At 35.7% G+C, this 18,624-nt stretch overlaps 1 protein-coding gene across 1 annotated transcript; it reads right to left on the bottom strand.

The window, feature by feature from the left end:
- Positions 1-138: 138 nt before the first annotated feature.
- LOC147539314 (3-ketoacyl-CoA synthase 10-like) lies at positions 139-5,382 on the bottom strand. The gene is made up of 3 exons (XM_086644056.1): positions 4,792-5,382; positions 1,262-1,887; positions 139-976 (listed from the first exon to the last, which is right to left on the bottom strand). The coding sequence occupies exons 1-3, from the start codon at positions 5,203-5,205 to the stop codon at positions 430-432; spliced, it is 1,587 nt and encodes a 528-aa protein (XP_086500182.1). The 5' UTR covers positions 5,206-5,382; the 3' UTR covers positions 139-429.
- Between the last annotated feature and the right edge of the window lie 13,242 nt (positions 5,383-18,624).

Raw genomic sequence — 18,624 nt, 5'->3', positions numbered from 1 at the left:
GCAAATCAATGGAACAGTATTTAGATTAACCCAAATAAGAAATGACTCAAGCAAACACTTCTTGCTCTATTAAGGGGGGGTATAAAGTCTTATAATAAATAGTCGATTTCGTATATAAATTGGTGGACATTTGTAATGTTTGTGATCAAACAATCTAAAGTTTTTATTAGCAGCACCAATTTAAGATCTGAATTTCATTTTCGGTATGAAGAACAAACAATTATACATGATAATAACAACCAAAATTAAATACTACTAAGACAAACAGTAAAGGTGTTCGTAATTCTTACGTAAACATATCAGCAACACTTAAATACTTCACTTCTAATCAAGTAATAACCATAACCATAACCATAACCACAACCACACACATAAAGGTTAATAATTATCTTCTGTCTTGGAACATAACAATCTCTCGGATCGACCATTTTAGAGCGTTACTGGATATTGATCAAGGCAGTCGAGCCATGGGTTATTCCGTGTTGGCTTCTTAACTTTACGTAGTGATCGCCAGACGACACTGTTACACTTAAACCCTGATCCAAACCCTAATTGCCAAACTCGATCGCCTCTTTTAACTCTCTCCTTAGCTTCAAGATAAGCTAATTCATACCAAATACTACTACTTGAAGTGTTCCCAAATCGGTGAAGAGTCATCCGTGACGGTTCTATGTTTTTGTCACTTAATTCTAAGTTCCTTTGAAGCTCATCAAGAACACTCTTACTTGCAGCATGAACACAAAAATGTTCAAATGCTAGTTTGTAATCAGGAATATATGGTTTTGACGATTCTTTTCCACCAAATAAGTTTTTCCGAAGAAGTGTAGCGAAAAATATGAGTTGTTCGGAGAGCGGTAGAACCAGTGGGCCGAGTGTCGTGATGTTGGTTTTAAGAGCATCACCACCTACTTCCATAAGATCTCTGCTTATCTTTAAGCCCTTAAATCTTTGCTCATCTTCTTCTTGATATACAGACCTGTCATTATTTGAAACCAGTGTTTTAGATGTTAAAAGAAATTACTGAGGTATTTAATTCAGTAAAAAGTTTGACCTCTTGAGCTAGCTTTTAAAGTGAAAAAAACCCAGAATTACCCGAAAACAAAAACCATCTGGCTATGAGTATCACCAACCCGGGCCCGGCCCAAGACTATTCCAGCCCGGGTTGCTTAGGCTTGGCCAGTAACCCGGCTTGGACCGTTTCATTTCGGGCCAGACCGGCACAACCTCTTTAACAACACTAGTAATAAACAGTAATACTAACCTGAAACTTCGATCATCAGCACCTTTATGAGTACGAACAACATGTTCAAGACTATATTTCGCGCGTCCAAAATCACGTCTTTTGTTCGATAAAAGAACAGCCGAACACCCCATACGAAAATAACAATTAGGTATAAGCATTGATCGGTTTCGACCCGGATACCAATTAAATGCAACCATTTCAGTACTAACAACAACTGCCAAATTGTTAGGGTTAGCTTGAAGCATATCACGGGCTAAATCCAACCCAATAATTCCAGCACTACAACCCATTCCACCTAGATTGAAACTAAGAATATTCCCTCTCATTTTGTAATGATTCACAATCATTGCCGACAATGATGGTGTTGGATTGAAAAGACTGCAATTTACTACTAAGATTCCCACATCTTTGGGACGAATTCTACATTTTTCAAATAGTTCATCTAGGGCACCAAATATGACTGTTGAAGCTTCTGCTCTACCTTCTTTCATGGTTGAACAATTTTCAGATGACATTACTACCTTAGGAATATAGGTCTCATCTCCAATACCCGACGATTGTAGAATTCGGTGTTGGAATGCGAGGCTTTCCTCGTCAAATTTGCCAGACTTTCGAGCTTGTTCGATGAATTCTTCCTTGGAAACCTGAAAATCGGAAGCATATTTATGTTAACACAAGGATACACTTGTTCAAGATATTTGTAGGAGCTGATTATTCTGAAATTGATCCATTGATCTTTAATGTACATATTAATTTTAGAACATCAACTACTTATAAAATACTAATCTTAGATGATTGAGATCTTGTAAACTACTTTCATAAACGTATATATATTTCGAGAAATGCCAGAAAGCAATACGTATGGGAGATTGCTTTGGAAGTTTAGAGTTGTTGGAGCATATCCAATGGGACACTCAAATTCCAACACTTAGAGTGCCACATACGATTTTTTAGAATTTTTGTTATAAAATTGTCTACAACGAGACACTTTGTTAGACACTCTATTTAAGGTGAATGCATTTATTTTAGAGTGTCTAATTGGTTTCTCTTAATGCCACCTCATTCATTTAATCTAAAATTATGACCTTTAGGCCATGTTTGGCACGCGGGAATCGCGTGGGAATGGAATGTGATTCCTGGGAATCACATTCCCGACTACTGTTTGGCTCGCGGGAATACAGGGGTATTCCTATTCCTGAAGGAATGAAATTCCCTCCAAATGGGGTAATAGCAAACCCAGGGAGGGGGTGGGTTTGTGATTCCCATTCCCGGGAATGATTTGATTTAATATTTCTGGACAAAATAATCCTTGATAAAATATTAGAATGACTAATATTAAAATCGTCATTCTCATAATATTTTTACTAAAAAATTAAAAACCTAGGGTTTCAACCACCACCATAGCAACACACACACTCTCTCTCTCCCACCCCCTCGCTCGAACATAACTCTCTCCCTCTTCTCTCTCTCTCTCTCTCTCCATATCTCTAGTTTTTTTTCTTCTCTCTTGCTCTTTGTTCATTAAAAATCGATCTCATAACATTTAAAAAAATTAGTCAAGACCTTATTTATTTTAAATAAATCTTTATATACAACTTAAATTGGTGTATTACGTTACTATTTCATATATATAAATTTGAATATATAATACTAATTAACATATATATAACAAAGTTGACCTATAATTTATGTAGTTTAAGTAAAGGATATAACAGGACTTTCGTAAAAATTTACATTCCCCTTCCTACACAAACCAAACAACAAGTTAGGAATCCATCGGGAATGGAATTCTTATTCCTGGTTGAACCAAACATTAAACCAAAATAATCTGATTCCCGGGAATCGCATTACGGGAATGGGATTCCCGGAAATGACATTTCATTCCCGCGCGCCAAACATGGCCTTAGAGTGTTCACATTAGAGAAGGTTTTTATTAGAGTGTCTCTATATGGCTAAGCACGAAAGAGACATTTTTTTTGTTGAAATCGGAAGGGGACACTTAGGATTTATAGAGTTGTCCTAGAGTGTCCCACTAGAGATGCTCTTACATGTCCAGGAAATCATGTTCCAAGGAATGATCCGACTGCTGACATTGCGTGCATGTTTTCTACTAGTGAGGCAATCCATATGCTCATATCAACAATCCGGCCATGTGCACACTCTTTTGAGCCAATCATTATTTTCCTATGTATATGCTCGATTAACAATTTAACATAAGTCAACAGTTGGTAGCCCAAGTGGTTTCAAGGTGTTGACATAAACTCCAGAAATCCCTGGAGGTCTCAGGTTCGAATCCCAGAGAAGGTGGAATCTTTGGTTATTTGATTTGGGATTATTAGGGTGTAAATAATGTAGTTGGGCTTTAGGCCATTGTCATGTTGGGCTATAGGCCCGGTTTTGTTTCAGTTTGAGTGGGCAGTTATTGAGCGTATCACATCTTTGATGTATCAATGCCAAATGTAACGACATACGTAGATCGTAGTCGACTTCCAAAAAAAAAAAAAAACAATTTAACATAATATTACATTAGATTAACTATGTTAACAGAATATTACAAGTGGTCAACTCCCGTTTGACCTGGGATCGGCCCAATAAGACGGCCCATTTAGTTTTTTTTTTTAAGATAATGACTACGATAGTCATTACAATGACATTAATACATTAATGAGATGTGATAAGTACGATAACCGTCAAATTTAATCTCTTACTGAAACGGGCCTAAAGCCCAACTAAACAACGACCTAAAGTCCAACTAAACAACGGACTAAAGCAAACTAAACCACGGGCCTAAAGCCCAACTAAATTACTTTAGTACCTTTAATAACTCAAGTTCAATAAACTATGAAATCCGCTTCTTTTCAAAATCGAACTTGGGACTTCCAGGATTTTGGAGTTTATGTCAACATTATCCACCACTTGAACAACTAAATGTTGACGGTCATTTAGAATTTTTGACATCTAATACCAATTCCTGCATATATAATTTTAATATCACAAAAAGTTTGTAATCTTCTGCCTCAACACTAATTAGTAATTACCTACCACTTCTACCTTGTAGCACACAAAGTTTGTAATCTTCTGCCTCAACACTAATTAGTAATTACCTACCACTTCTACCTTATCTCGTTGATTAATCACAGGGCTATTATTGTAACAAGTAGATCCGGGTCCGGCCCAAAACATGATTCACCCTGGTCATTCTCTTGTTAGCAGAAGAGATGTCCTGTATTTTAGTCTCGTCTGTAAATCGTCACATCATATTCGATTGAGCAATATTAGGTGTGCAGACCGGACCGGTCAACTTTCATTTTGAATGGAGCTGAGGGTTGTGAATGGGTTGCTTACAGGTTCAACCTACAGGCGGTCCTCTTATGTGAAAGGGTTGTATATACAGATAACTCAAAAAATATTTTTGTGTTAGATATCCATTTTTTAGACTGAGAAAGTTATACTATATTTTTCATGTAAAACTATTCCAGAACGTACTCTCCAAACATATACAAACAAATTAAACAGAATCACTGTCACACGAGAATAGATGGACATACCTTAAGATCATCGGACGGTCGATAACAAGCGAAATCGATGAGATAAATTGGTTTAGGTTTTGACATAAAATAAACAGAGAGTGTAAAAACAAGAACGCCAAAGAAAGCAAGAAGAGTAGCAAGATCATAACGAGTATCTTCCCATAATTTCCTCCATAATTCTTCTCTAGTAATACTTCCAACTTCAGCACTAAAAACCAATACCAAAACAGGTATAGTAGCAAGATATATAGCATGATTAATAAGATAATGGTAACCTAATTTCACATATTTTAGGTTAACTGATTGGACAAAATCAGGTAATCTTCTTCTAACCCTAACTGAGAAAGTTAAAGAACCTGCATCTGGACCAGATGATTCAATCCCACGGTTCACAATCTCTGTTGAGAGAAGTGCTTGTTCATCATTAGCCATTGAATATGGGAACTAGAGAGAGAATTGACAATGGATTGATGAGGAATAATCATGGGGTGGTGTTGTATTTGAAGGAGATGGTGGGTGGGAGAGAGTTAATGAGTATATCAGAATTAGTTGTGTGTAGTTGAGACTGGTATGAATGAAACTCTTGATTAATTGGTTATCTCATTCATGAATTTGAAAAAATTGGATGGTTTTACATTTATGGAAAAACATGAAAATGACTTTTTTGTCCTTTTTCTTCTTTGAGAATTGGTACATATTTACTTTTGATGGTTGGGGAAAACGAAATGTGGTACTACAAGATTCAATTATTTTATTTTTAGGTTTGATGGTCGAAGTACTATAAAATGATAGATCAAAGTTAAATCGTGAGTTGTATAAAACGTACTGAGAACAACTAGATATCATGGCATAGTAGTCCACCTAAGTGTAGCATTAGGTGTCAAATGAAGTCTAAGAAAGAGAATCTTCATTTGACACTTGATAACTAGAATTTTAGAATGTTCATGTAATCTAACGGAAATTCTAGGATATGTGAGAAATTTTGATCCATAAGAATGTACCTTAATTTTATTGTGAAAAAATTAGAGAGAGAAGACAGAGTAAGTGATAACTTACTATAAAAATCCAATAAGAATAACCGCGAAAGTTTTGATAATTTTTCTGATATTTTTTAACTTCCCTGAGTTTGAAAGTTAGGAATCAATTTGTCATCGGTTAAACTTGGTTTGAAGTTTTTGTTATTTGGTTTCAGATGATATTATACATGATAAACTTTGATGTGGTACCGACAGAATTGAGATTAGAGATAAAAAGTAAAGGAAATTTTTAATAAAAAAAGGAAAGACAGGAGAATGAAAGTGTAGAAGAAGCAAAGCTTGGCGAACAACCGTGGCAAGGATTTTTTTTATCCCTTAATCATAATGAGTAAAGAGATAAGGAAACATATATATATATATATATATATATATATATATATATATATAGCTATGCCACTCAGTGCGCGTGGTGAGGTGTGCGGGCTGTGCACCCGCACCGTCCCCCACGACAAAGAGTCTAATTTAGATTTAAGAAAATATGTGTGCATGTTACAACCTAACTAATATCAAACGTTTCTAAACTAGACAAAAGAGTTCTAGTAGTTCAGCTTGGTAAGTTGTGTGTATTACACCCCTTAGTAGCATTAAATCGTTTTCTTTTTGTAAGATCCCAACTCTGCATGCATGTTAGATTTTTTTGTTGAATAGTTTTGCCCTTTGTTCAACAAAAAAAAAAAAGAATAGTTTTGCCCTTTAGCTCAATTTTCAATCTCTAGTCTACTTGTGTTTAAATTTTGTTTTATTACTCTAATTTTCTAATTAGCTAATACGTTAAGGCCTCCCAAGTTGCATATATAATCTATTCGCAATTTTTATTTTTTATGCAAAACTATATTTTTGCAAAAACAAGATCTCCGTACTTTATTTTTGCTCTATCTTTTTCTCTTTCCATTTCTTCAATTTATCTCTCTCGCATGGTCTTATCTTCTCTCCCAAATCTCTTTATGTAATTTGTGTTTCTCTTTTTCTTCGTCTACCTCTACATACCTTAATTTTAGTTTTTGTGAGAAGATGAAGTTGAAATTCTAATTTTAAAAAAACATATACAAATTAGGGAAGTTTAATTTGAGATAATGTTAAGTGAATCTTAAAAAAACGTTACTAGTTGAGCTTGGATTCATCAATGATGTAATATAATTGTAACTCATAAATTATTTCAGACTTGTGTTAATTACTTCATGTGTAAAATAATTCTTTTATTTGCCGCATTTACAATTCAAAAAAACCCTGTTGAAGTTTAGCACAAAATGTGAATTGGACAAAGTTGCAACAAATAAACAAACATGTGAATTGGACAAAAGTTTTTTTTTTTGAGAATTCAACTACGATTTACGTTACTCGTTACAAGGCATTAATCGTGAAGATGTTATAAGCACGATAACCGTCTAATTTTAAACCATGGATGAAAGATGCTTAAAGTCCAACAACAAGGAGGCCTAAAAGCCCGACAAATTATTACATTATTTACAGTCCAAATTATATGAAATAAATCTTGATAGCAAACTACTTCCACAGAGACTCGATCCCACGATCTCATGGGCTTAAGATGGGTGCCCAACTACTTCACCAAAGAGTGATGGACAATTGGAAGAAAGCTCTTAATATATACTCCATTGGTTCCGTAAATTTCTGGCAACGCTCGGGGTATTTGAGTCTTAAAGTGAACCGCAATGCCTCATATTTGGCTTCATTGAATACAACCCTTTGGGTAGTTGAGCGGTTAGGCTAAGTCAATCGCCACTCTCCAGCTAGACTCATGGTGGACCAGCATAGTTTGGCTGCCAATATTTCAGCCGTTGGTTATCTACAAGGGAATTAAGAAACATTGTCGTACCCTTAGATTTTGATGTGACATTCTACCATCTTCCTTCTCTTCTAGTTGACCAAGTTTTATGTGTGGTGAATACGACTCTTCAGTAAGAGCAATGCAAAACTACTAGAGTTAACATTTGGTTGCCCAAGTGATTTAAAATGTCGACATAAACTTCAAATATATCTGAAGGTCTCGGGTTCGTTCGCAGAGGATGTGGAGTCCTTGGTTTATTAAAGTAAGGTTATTAGGATATATAAATAATGTAGTTGGCCTTTAAGTCTGTTATTATTAAAATTTGGCGGTTATCATGCTTATCACATCTTTGATGTATCAATGTCATTGTAATGACTATACTACACCGTAGTCAATTTCCCCCAAAAAAAAATTAATCCTATAAACATAAAGTGTCGCGTAAGATTTTGGAGTGGTTTGTTGAAAATCTTCTCTAATGCAAAAGTCAACTGAAAACTTATCAATATTTGAATTTGAAACAAAGAAACGAAGTCTTTATATATTCTCAAAATAATTAATTATTTCTTTACAAAAATAACCATGTCATGTAAGTAAAAAAAACAAGTTTAGAGTTTTGCATGGAAACATATAAGAATTGTGGATCTCTATTTTTGCTACCTATGAATGAGAATCATAAGTGATGATGCACAAAATATCCAGACGTTGACTGACGTCAAGAAGTCAAGAATAGACCAGAAGTCAAACGGGTCAACACGGCTTAAGACAGCAGGACTGCTGAACCTGCAACGCTCCACCACCTACGCCCAAAACTGAGAGGTCGGCCTGGATCAGCTCAGATCTATCTGCTGATGTCAAAAAATGACTTTCCGCTATATCAGCATGAAACAAAGAGACTAGATGCCTGACAACGTCCGTAAGGTTAAATATTCTGTTAGATTGACTGCGGTTCTAGATTCCTACTCCGGCGCTGGTTCCTTGCTCATGCTCCTTGGTTCGTGGGAGAAAAACCTGCAAAGAGTTACCGCTCAGACGCTCAAGACAGTCAAGTTGCTCTTTGCAGTAAAATAATGAATATCGATTGATCCTTTAGGGGGCGAGTTATGAGAACTCTTTAGTAATGGGAAGACCTTTATGGTTGGAGAAATCGAGTGTGTGTGTTAGGTCCTGAACTCATGTTGTGTGTCAGTGAGTCGAGTGGGTGAAGAAAGCTTAGGTAGACCGACTGTGAGTAGACAGCCGAGATTGGACAGTGATGATCCACCGTTTAGGGAAGTTACTGTTCGAGGTTAGAGTTCCCTTTGTAGTTATCTCATATCTAGGATAAATAGAAGTTCCTAAGTTCAAGGATCCTTCGTAGATATCCTGTCGAGGAAATAGATCTTCTGGGATATATTTCCTCCCTTGGGACTCTTGAAGCCCAAACTTGCTTAAACACTCAAGATTTGTGACCGACTGAGATCTTTAAGGAGATTCCGAGATTTAGTCGGTAAACCTGCAGCCCATTCTTGCCCTCCCAATTTAGGGTGCGAGACAATGTCCTAGCTTATGTGGATGCCCCTCATTTCTTTGGAGATTTCCGTCTATGCCGAGGGCGAAACAACGATGTTGAGCTGACCTCCTAGTTAGGGGTGTGGGTAGCGAAGTGTTAGGGGTTTAGCCGTTATGTTTTCCTTAAGCCTAGTTGACCCGTTGGACTTCAGGTCCGTGCTTGACTCTTTGACGTCAGTCAACGTCTGGATAATTTATGCATCATCAGTATCAACCCTGTTTCGCCTACATCACGATCAGATCATCCCTGAAATCTCCAAAGGAATGAGGGGGTCTACCTAAGCTAGGACGATGCCTCACGCCCTAAACTGAGGAGGCAGAAGCGTGCCGCAGGCTTACCGACTCAATCGCAGAACCTCCCTAAAAGATCCCAGTTGGTTATAGATCTTAAGTGTTTAAGCAAGCTTGGGCTTCTAGAGTCTCAAAGGAAGAAACATCTCCTAGAAGATTTATTACCTGGGCAGGATATCTACAAAGTATCCTTGAACTTAGGAACTTCTATTTATCCAAGATACGAGATAAACTATAAGGGAAACCCTAACCACGAACAGTGAGAAATCCCCAAACGGTGGATCACAACCGCCTCATCTACACCGTCTAATGACAGTCGGTTTAATTCAGCCTATAAAAGGTCCCTCTCCATCGTGTTCCACATGACACGATGACTTACAATCACTTTCAGTGAGTAATCACAACTTGCCCTCAAAAGGTTCAATCAATATTCAACATTTCATTGTAAAGAATAATCTGACTGTCTTGAGCGCCGGAGTTGTTTCCGAACCTTTTGCAGGTTTTTCTCCCAAGTTTCTAAGGAGCAAGGAGCAGTAGGAAGGAATTTCGATCTACATAAAAGAATATTCTATCATAACGAACGCTTTCATGCATCAAGTACACAATGAAATAAAAAATAATAGTAACATATTTTTTTTTTGAGAAATCGACTACAATCTACGTTAGTCGTTACAAGGCATTGCTACATCATGAACATGTGATGAGCACGATAACCGCCTAATTTAAACCGTAATGAAAGAGGCCTAAAGCCGACTACATGAAAGAGGCCTAAAGCCCGACTACATGAAAGAGGCCTAAAGCCGGACAAATTTATTATATTATTTACTTTATATAATGCCTAAATTACATTAGATAAATCTTGATGGCAAACTGCTTGCACCGAGACTCGATCCCACGACCTCATGGACTTAAGAGGGGTGTCCAACCGTTGCACCAAAGGGTGGCGGACCTGATTAGTAATATTATTATCTAATATTTTGCATAATTAGGATTAATTTAAACCCTAAGATGTAAAAAAAAACTAAATTAATACATTTAAAATTTAAAGAGTGAAAGGGAACGAAATAAAACAAAACCTTTAAAAACCGTTTTGGATTTTAGAAAGAGTTGCAGCAAACGAGGTATTTCACAATTGACATGAGATCTAAAGAGAAAGGGAATGAAAGAAAACAAAACCTTAGTTTAAATTAAAAACATAACAACAAGTGGATTGCAATCGATAACAAATAAGAATAAACTCTAAAAGTTTATGTTTAGTAAGTTGTCGCAGTCCGAATAGAGAAAAGAAATATTGTATGCAAACATTAAATTAAGAAACCCTAATACTTAATAGATGAGGTTAAAATCGTAAGTAGTGTGTTGGAGTTAGACTTGAATGTGGGCTTGGGAAACTTACAGCTGAAAGGTGCAGGAGTTAGACTTGAATGTGGGCTTGAGAAACTTACAATTTAAAGGTGTAGGAGTTAGACTTGAATGTGGGCTTGAGAAAATTACAATTGAAATTGCGGGAGTTTGAAGATTGTAATAGACTGGAATTCGAGTTCCCTAAGTGACAAACTATTATATGGGCACTCCTCTTATAACACTCACCAATCTATATATAATGGAGCTCACATTTGGGTCGTGGAGGCACATGCCCCCACGGGCCCCATGCGAGCTCGTCCGTAGTAGGAGTGGTTATCAAGTTAGTTTCCACCTTCTTGGTTTATATAGTGAACTTAGGACTTATTTTGGGATAGAGTTAGGGGAACTTCATGGTTTATATTCTCATGATTTAGAAGGGGACTCCAAAAACCTAATCTCTCTAGTATCTATCTATTAGGATGAAGCATTGTGGAGGGTACAAAATGAACTTGAGGAGCTTCGTGGCGAGCTACACCATCTAGATGTCACAATCTCTTATTGTCAAAGAAATTCCAATCAAGACCCCCACGAGTTGGCATCTTTAGCTTTAACACCTCATACAGGAACGATGTATAAGTCAAACAATAGTTAACTTCTTAACATTTAGGCCTCGTTTGGGTATACATGTAGCTTATTTTGTGAGCTTTTATATAAGTCCATAAGAAAACGTGCTTAATATTAAGCAGTTTTTGTTGTTTGGTAAGACATATTAAAAAGGGCTTTTTATCTTCAAAAGCTACAACAAGACGTTTGGTAAAAATATGTTAAATGTAGTTTTATCTAATAATAAATTTTATGTTCATAATAAACATTAAATTAAATATATTACAAAAGTGTATATTCATAGTAGGCGTGAGGTGAGAGCATACAACATTTTTGGCCAAATACAAATTTTTTTTTTTGTTGCAAGGCCAAATACATAGTTGGAACTTTGTATTTTTCAAACATTAGCTCTCTCATCCTTAAGAAATATCTGATGTTAGTTAATTGTCACTGATCCACAGAAAAAATATCTAGTAAATCTGTGCGTGAGGTAAAATATATAAAAAATGTTGACATTAACAAAATCTGAATTCAGAAATAATTTGAAGTATTAAGCAAAACAAGTGAACATCAATACTAGTGAGATCACGTTGCAATGACCATTAGAGAATACGGTAGTTTAACTATCTATGAGAATGAGTCGAACGGGTAATAGACGTGTGCAGTCTTATCCGTACAAATATGTGTGTTAAAAGTTGTAAACTCACGTTGTGCCGTTGTGGGAAATCACCGTGAATTGCTTCCTGGAAAAGCAACAAGCAGAAGCCATAAAATTTTGGCTTCTGCTTTTTTGGAAAAATGGGCTTTTTTGGCTTAAAATAAGCCGCAGCTTATTTCATCCAAACGCCTACCATTTTCTATAAGCGCTTAAAACAAGCTAAAAGCTAGCTTTTAGCTTATTTTAAGCCGAACCAATCTGTCTGTTTGTAACAGTTTGGTCTATTTCATCTACGTTTTGCTTTCAAGAAAAGGTTAGTTTCCACCTTCAAGTCAAAATTCGAGACACGAAATCATACTTCTTAAAATATATCGATTTTTCAGAAAAATTTAGAGTCGATAAAATCTCCCTATACAATTTGGGTATATGTTGGATAAATTTATGTGTATACACTAACAGTTCTCTTGAAAGTCTAATCTTTTTTAGCAATTTTAGCCATTATGGGCATGTAAAGATAAATTATCTATTAATAAAAAAGGGTTAATTTCGTTTTGCCCCCCATTTTGTCCAACCGCCGTTTTAGCCTCCATAATTGTCTGCCGGTCCGATTTAGTTTCATAGACAAAAAAAATTCATTTTTTTTCTGAAAATACCATTCGGAAAAAAAAAATACATTCCAAAAAATTTAAAAACATTAACGTCTAAAATTATCTATCTCTTGTTCTTCTTCTTCCTTTTTTCTTCGCCCCTCTCTATCTCCACTAGGGTTTGGGGGTTCTCCAAACCCTAGAGTTTTGGAAAACCCAAACTATATTTGAAGCTTCGTTGGAGCTTCAACGCATAAGCTTCAAGACATAATCTTCGTTGGACCTTCAACACAAAATCTTTATTGGAGCTTCAACACAAAAGCTTCGTTGAAGCTGCAACACAGAAGCTTCGTTTTGAGGCTTCAAGGAAAGTTCAGCAAGCTTCGTTGAAGCTTCACTCTGGAGATCTCTAAAATGCCTCTACTTAATGTACATGTAAATCTTCAATTCAATAGATAAAAATTAGTTAAAAACAAGGATTTCTATTGGTTAGAATTTTAAAGTGACGTTTAGAGAGTCACAAGGAGACACTCCAATTTTAGAGTGTCTCTCTTGACAGTCTCTATTAATAAATGTTCCACATCATCGTAGATGTCTAGTAGAGCGTTCTATTGTAGAAATTTTTTTAATAAAATCTCTATAAATCCTAAGTGACACACTAAATTTTAGAGTTCGAGTGTTCCATTAGAGATGCTTTAAGTTATGGACATAAATTGTTGTCAGTGTCGTGACCGAGATTCTAGGGGCCTGGTGCGAAATTTTATCGGGGTCCCTTCTTATGATGACGCGAGAATCAAAAAATTACGTGTGATATAATAGATGAATATCTAAAAATTTGTCCGAAGAAATTTCTTATAAAATAGCATGAAAAATATATGTTTATGCAAAAGACAAAGTACTAATGTCTGCAGTAATTATATAATTAACTTCATTAAAAATATTTAAACCATACTAGATGTAATAATACAAGTCTAAGAATACAAATTAAAACAAACACACATAAGATAAGTATGATATAGAAAAATTATTTCGCATAAGATAAAATTATATGTATATCTGATAGAAAAGACATAGACACCTATTAGAGGAAGAGAGAGAAGACTATAAGTAACAATTGGAAACTCAAACCCAAGAAAACCTTAGCATGGCGTGACTATAGAAACTACATCTAGAAACTAGAAATTAGAGGCTAGAGTGTCCTTTAGAATATCTATTTATAAGTCATTAAAGTGGGCATTTTATCTTGCTTGAACCCAATATGGAGGCGCCCATAGAGGTTAGAACCTAGTAAGACTTAAAAACAAATGTAAATAGGTTGTTGACAGGGTTTAAACTTGATGCATAGCACAAGTTCTCACCCAACTGAGCTGCATATCATGTTGTTGAAAACAGATATAAAATACACAAGTTTGATTCTTTAGCACTACTCAAAATGGAGCCAGGGTGAGGGGGTCCGGTGCGACCGCATCAGCAGCACCCCCTCACCCACGCCCCTGATTGTTGTAACTTAAGGGCGTAGATTGATTCTTCACCATCAATAGCCACAAACTCGAGCTCACACGGTCACGGTGTGAGTTCAAGCTCATTCAATCACATCCCTTTTTGGACCCCCTAGCATTGTTGGGTTTATCTAGAAATGGTCTTTTTTTGTTGTTGTTGAAAGATCTAGAAATGGTCTTAAAAAATACTAGAATGAACCACTTGGGCCACTTCATGTGTTTTTTTTTATTTTTTTGACCTTTATGTGATTTTCTTTTTGATTTGTACATTTATCTTGTGTCACTCCTCACTACCACTTATAAAGTCCAAATAACACGTGAAACATTTACACAACCCTTTTTCACTATTCCTTCACAAACAAAAAAAAACATATAACTTGGTCTTCATTAATCAACACGTTCACTTAGACTCACTACCCTCTCTCTTTCTCTCTCTCTCTCTAAATCTCTCTCACTTTCTTCCTCCCTCCAACACCATATCTGCCATAAATCCTCAACCTTCTCATATATAATCTTACATATGTATATATATAGAAATATAATTAACAGAAATAACATGTTCCTTCATAAATGTTATCTTCAAATAATCATACAAATTTATTTGATTTTCAATCTTTTGATTTATCTTAGACCCACAATGACTTCACATGATATGATAATATCAACAACAGAAAAACCCTCACCCGAAAATAGTAGTAGTAATAACAGTAAGACCATTAATCATGATAATGAGTCGATTCGATATAGAGGTGTAAGAAAACGTAAATGGAGTAAATGGGTATCGGAAATTCGATTACCAAATAGTCGAGAAAGAATTTGGTTAGGTTCTTACGATACGGCCGAAAAAGGAGCTAGGGCTTTTGATGCTGCTCTTTTTTGTTTACGTGGGAAAGGAGCTAAATTTAATTTTCCAGATAACCCACCGGATATACCTGGTGGTGAATCACTGAGTCGAGTTGAAATTCAAGCAGCTGCTGCTAAATATGCAAATGAAGAACCAAAAAATGAAAACCAGTTTAAAAAAGATCAATCGGTTTATATGGATAAAGAATTATTGGATTTGTTATCAGCATCTGAAGTTTCAATGTCTGAAAATAGTATTATGTCAGATTTTGGTGAGTGTTCTGATTTTCATCACAATGAGTTTTTGCCACTACCACATCTAGAAGACTATCCTGATTATGATTATGAGGATACTAATGGCTCTATAGATTCTAACCAACATTGGTCCCTTTGGAGCTTTTGAGTGACATGAATTTCGCCGTTAGGATGACCTAATGATTTTCAGACGAGACTTAATTTCGACAAAGTGACAGAGTGATAGAGTTGTTTGGGTCAAATCCCAACTCAGCTGAATTTTTGTTTCTTTGGGTTATGTGTACATTTTTTAGTTATTTAAGTGACTCCATTCATAAATAGTCCATTACTGTAAGTAAAATAATAGAGATGTCAAGTGACATATTCCAGCTGAATCTCGTAGGAATATGTGCGTCGACAATAATTCTAGATGGGAAAAAAGTTTCGTTTTTTCTCATCCTGATCGATATTCAGCTGGAATATGTTTCGAGCAGAGCAATCGAATTGTTACTATAACTGTTTTGTCTTTTTTTCTATCAATCTATAAATGTTGTTATCCACACTTTGTTATTCTTTTTTTTCTTTTCTCAAATGATATATAATGTCAACATAGGAAACGTGGGAAAGGTGGGAAAGGTGGGTTTTATGTTATCATTTTGCAAGTGTTAATATATAACTAAAGTTTGGTATAAAAATATGAGAACTTTATAAACTCTATATTAGGGCAAAAATTGGAATGGATAATTATAAAAGAGAACCACTTGCTTGAATTATTGTTGGATTTCCTTGGACTTTTTAGGGTGGAATCTAGGTAGTGTATTGGATCAAAAGTGTGATTTAAAGACTTCAATTTTGTGCTGGAATCTAGGTAGGGTAAGCCATATCATTATTAGATACAAGTGTTATTTTAACTTTTAAGGACCTTTCCAAAATACTTCAGTGAGAAACAGGTCGGTCAATCAATCAATCCAATTAAACTCAATTTATTAGGTTAATTCCATTTTAACCCTTTACAAATGTTCAATTGGAATTAACCCGAAGTCTTTTGTAGAATTGTTGAGTTCCACGTCTAGAAAATGGGTTTAAACTAGAGTAGGATACACTTCGAACGGTTAATAGGTTCCATATCTAAAAGGTACACATCCAATTGGTTCTCTGTCTTGTTTCAACAAAAAAAAAATTGGTTCTGTGTCTTTCTCTCTTGATCTCTCTCTCTCTCTAAAAAAAACAACGAGCTATGTGCCTATGCTAAAGGATTACAATACGACAAGAGCATAATCCAACTTTAGTCGTTAACAAATTAACTAACTAAAATTGTTAGATAGAAATAATATCTGACAAACTAATGGTTTGAGTTAACTAAGTGTGACGCCTCAAGCCTTAACAATTAACGACATTGTCTCCGCTTTTCTCACCTCACACTGGTACAGAGTTTTTTTCTTGGTGAAAGCTCCATGACCCCCCATAAAATGTCTCGCCACTTACTAAGTTTAAGTGTACACCTATAGTCCAGGTTCCGTACACTCTCGTGAGCAATGTGAGACTATCAAACTAACAATTATTCTTTACCACTACTTTGGGAAAACAAGAAAGTTTATGGGGCACAAAATTTTCGGTGGAGTTTTAAGGGGTTTGCTGAGTTGATTTGAAAAGAAAGTGAGCAATAAGGTTATTATTGAGAAAAACGGGGTTAAAATTGTAAAATTCACGAACAATCTGTGTTGGTTTAAAAGTTAAACATTTTAATTCTAAAAATTTTGTATGACCACAGACCCCTCTCGGGATTCGATCCGGATAGTGGTTCGACATAGTGTATCAAAGTTATGAATTTATTTGATATCTTTGGACCACAGTTTCCTTTTAAGTTTTCTTTTGGACCTAAGACTCATCCCTTACGAAAATTATTCTTAATTAACTAATGATTATACTATCTTCATGAAAAATCATTAAGATAAAACTTCATTAGGATCCACCGGTCCAACACCACTCGACTAACCGAGTGGATCCAGTCCATAGGATCTTTGAAGTATTAACTAACTAGATTACATTGTCGTACAATTAATGATTTTTTTTTTTTTGGAAACCGATTACATTGTCGTACAATTGGGCATTGAATACATCAAAGATGTGATAAGCTTGCTACCCGCCCACTCAAACACTAACATGACCTGGCCTATAGCCCACTCAAGATCTTAAGGCCTATAGCCCAACTAGATAAAGGCCTAAAGCCCAACTACACTACATTATTTATACCCTAATAATCCCCATTCAAATAACCAAAGATTCCACCTTCTCTGGGTTTCGAACCTGGGACCTCCAGGGGTTTCTGGAGTTTATGTCAACACCTTGGAACCACTTGGGCTACCAACTGTTGACTTCTACATTAATGATTAATCTAGAGATATTTATGCTCACGCTTGGCACCCGATACATTTTCATGTGTCATTCCATTTTCGGTAAGTGTGGTTGCCATGTCACTGTTGTAGAGTGAACCCCATAATAACCTAGGAAGTTTTTGAATGGAAGATTGATTGAAGGGACCTCTGATGTAATCTTCAAATAGAAGTGCTACAATCACAAAGGATTTGACAAAAGAAGTTATCCAGCTGATGTGGTTGTTGTGATATTCATCTCTCAATGGTCCAGATTTAGTCAAAGTTTTAAATCACAACTGTCACATCAGATGAGTAACTTCTTTTATCAAAATCCTTTTTGACTTCAGCATATCCATATAAGAGACCACTTGCAAAGAAATAATACCATGCATGTTAATACATCAAAGATCTTATGGACCGGATCCACTTAGTTGGCCGAGTGGTGTTGGACACTGTATACCTTGATAATGATACCTTAATTCACTTTTGTATCCTTATGTATAGAAACCCATGTATTTTACAAATAATATATAACAGAGAGAATTGTTTACTATCTGTTTATATCTCCCTACTTCTCTAAGTTCTCTCTCTGACTTTCGACCTCTCTCCCTCATAAGTCATGACTCCATGTCTCACGCTCTTTATTCATCAGGAGATTCATCCCTTTTCACAAACTTCTACCCTATATTACATGTAGAGTACCAAGTATACATTTCTTTCACCAATTTAAGGGGGAATTGATGGGTTACAAGTTGTGCTATTTGGCCCGACAAAAGTGGATCGGATGGCCCTAATAAGGTAAGTTACTGATGTCTTGATGATGTCATGCTTGCTTCATGTGTAAAATTTGTCTTCTTGATACTCCATTTTGTTGGACCAAAATATACCAGCAAGATTGGCCCTTTTCCTTTTGGTTCTAGTTTCGTACATCTATAATGCTAGAACGAGAACCACACATCCAATTTACAAACTTCAAATCTAATGGTACAAGTTTTGGGCAGCCAATTTTCATATTAAATGTGTGCTTTACCAACTCAAGAGATAGC

Source organism: Eschscholzia californica, unplaced genomic scaffold (assembly GCF_041429995.1).
Source record: "Eschscholzia californica isolate CP2 unplaced genomic scaffold, dmEscCali1.0.p SCAF_5, whole genome shotgun sequence".
NCBI classification, from domain to species: Eukaryota; Viridiplantae; Streptophyta; class Magnoliopsida; order Ranunculales; family Papaveraceae; genus Eschscholzia; species Eschscholzia californica.
Note: the sequence above shows the minus strand (reverse complement) of the source record. Positions and strands in the feature narration are given on the sequence as shown.

Coding starts and splice junctions, on each gene's coding strand:
- LOC147539314 (XM_086644056.1), bottom strand. CDS start 5,205: ATGGCTAATGATGAACAAGCACTTCTCTCAACAGAGATTGTGAACCGT. Junction 1,888..4,791: donor GACCGTCCGATGATCTTAAG/GTATGTCCATCT, acceptor TCCGATTTTCAG/GTTTCCAAGGAAGAATTCAT. Junction 977..1,261: donor GCTGATGATCGAAGTTTCAG/GTTAGTATTACT, acceptor AAATAATGACAG/GTCTGTATATCAAGAAGAAG.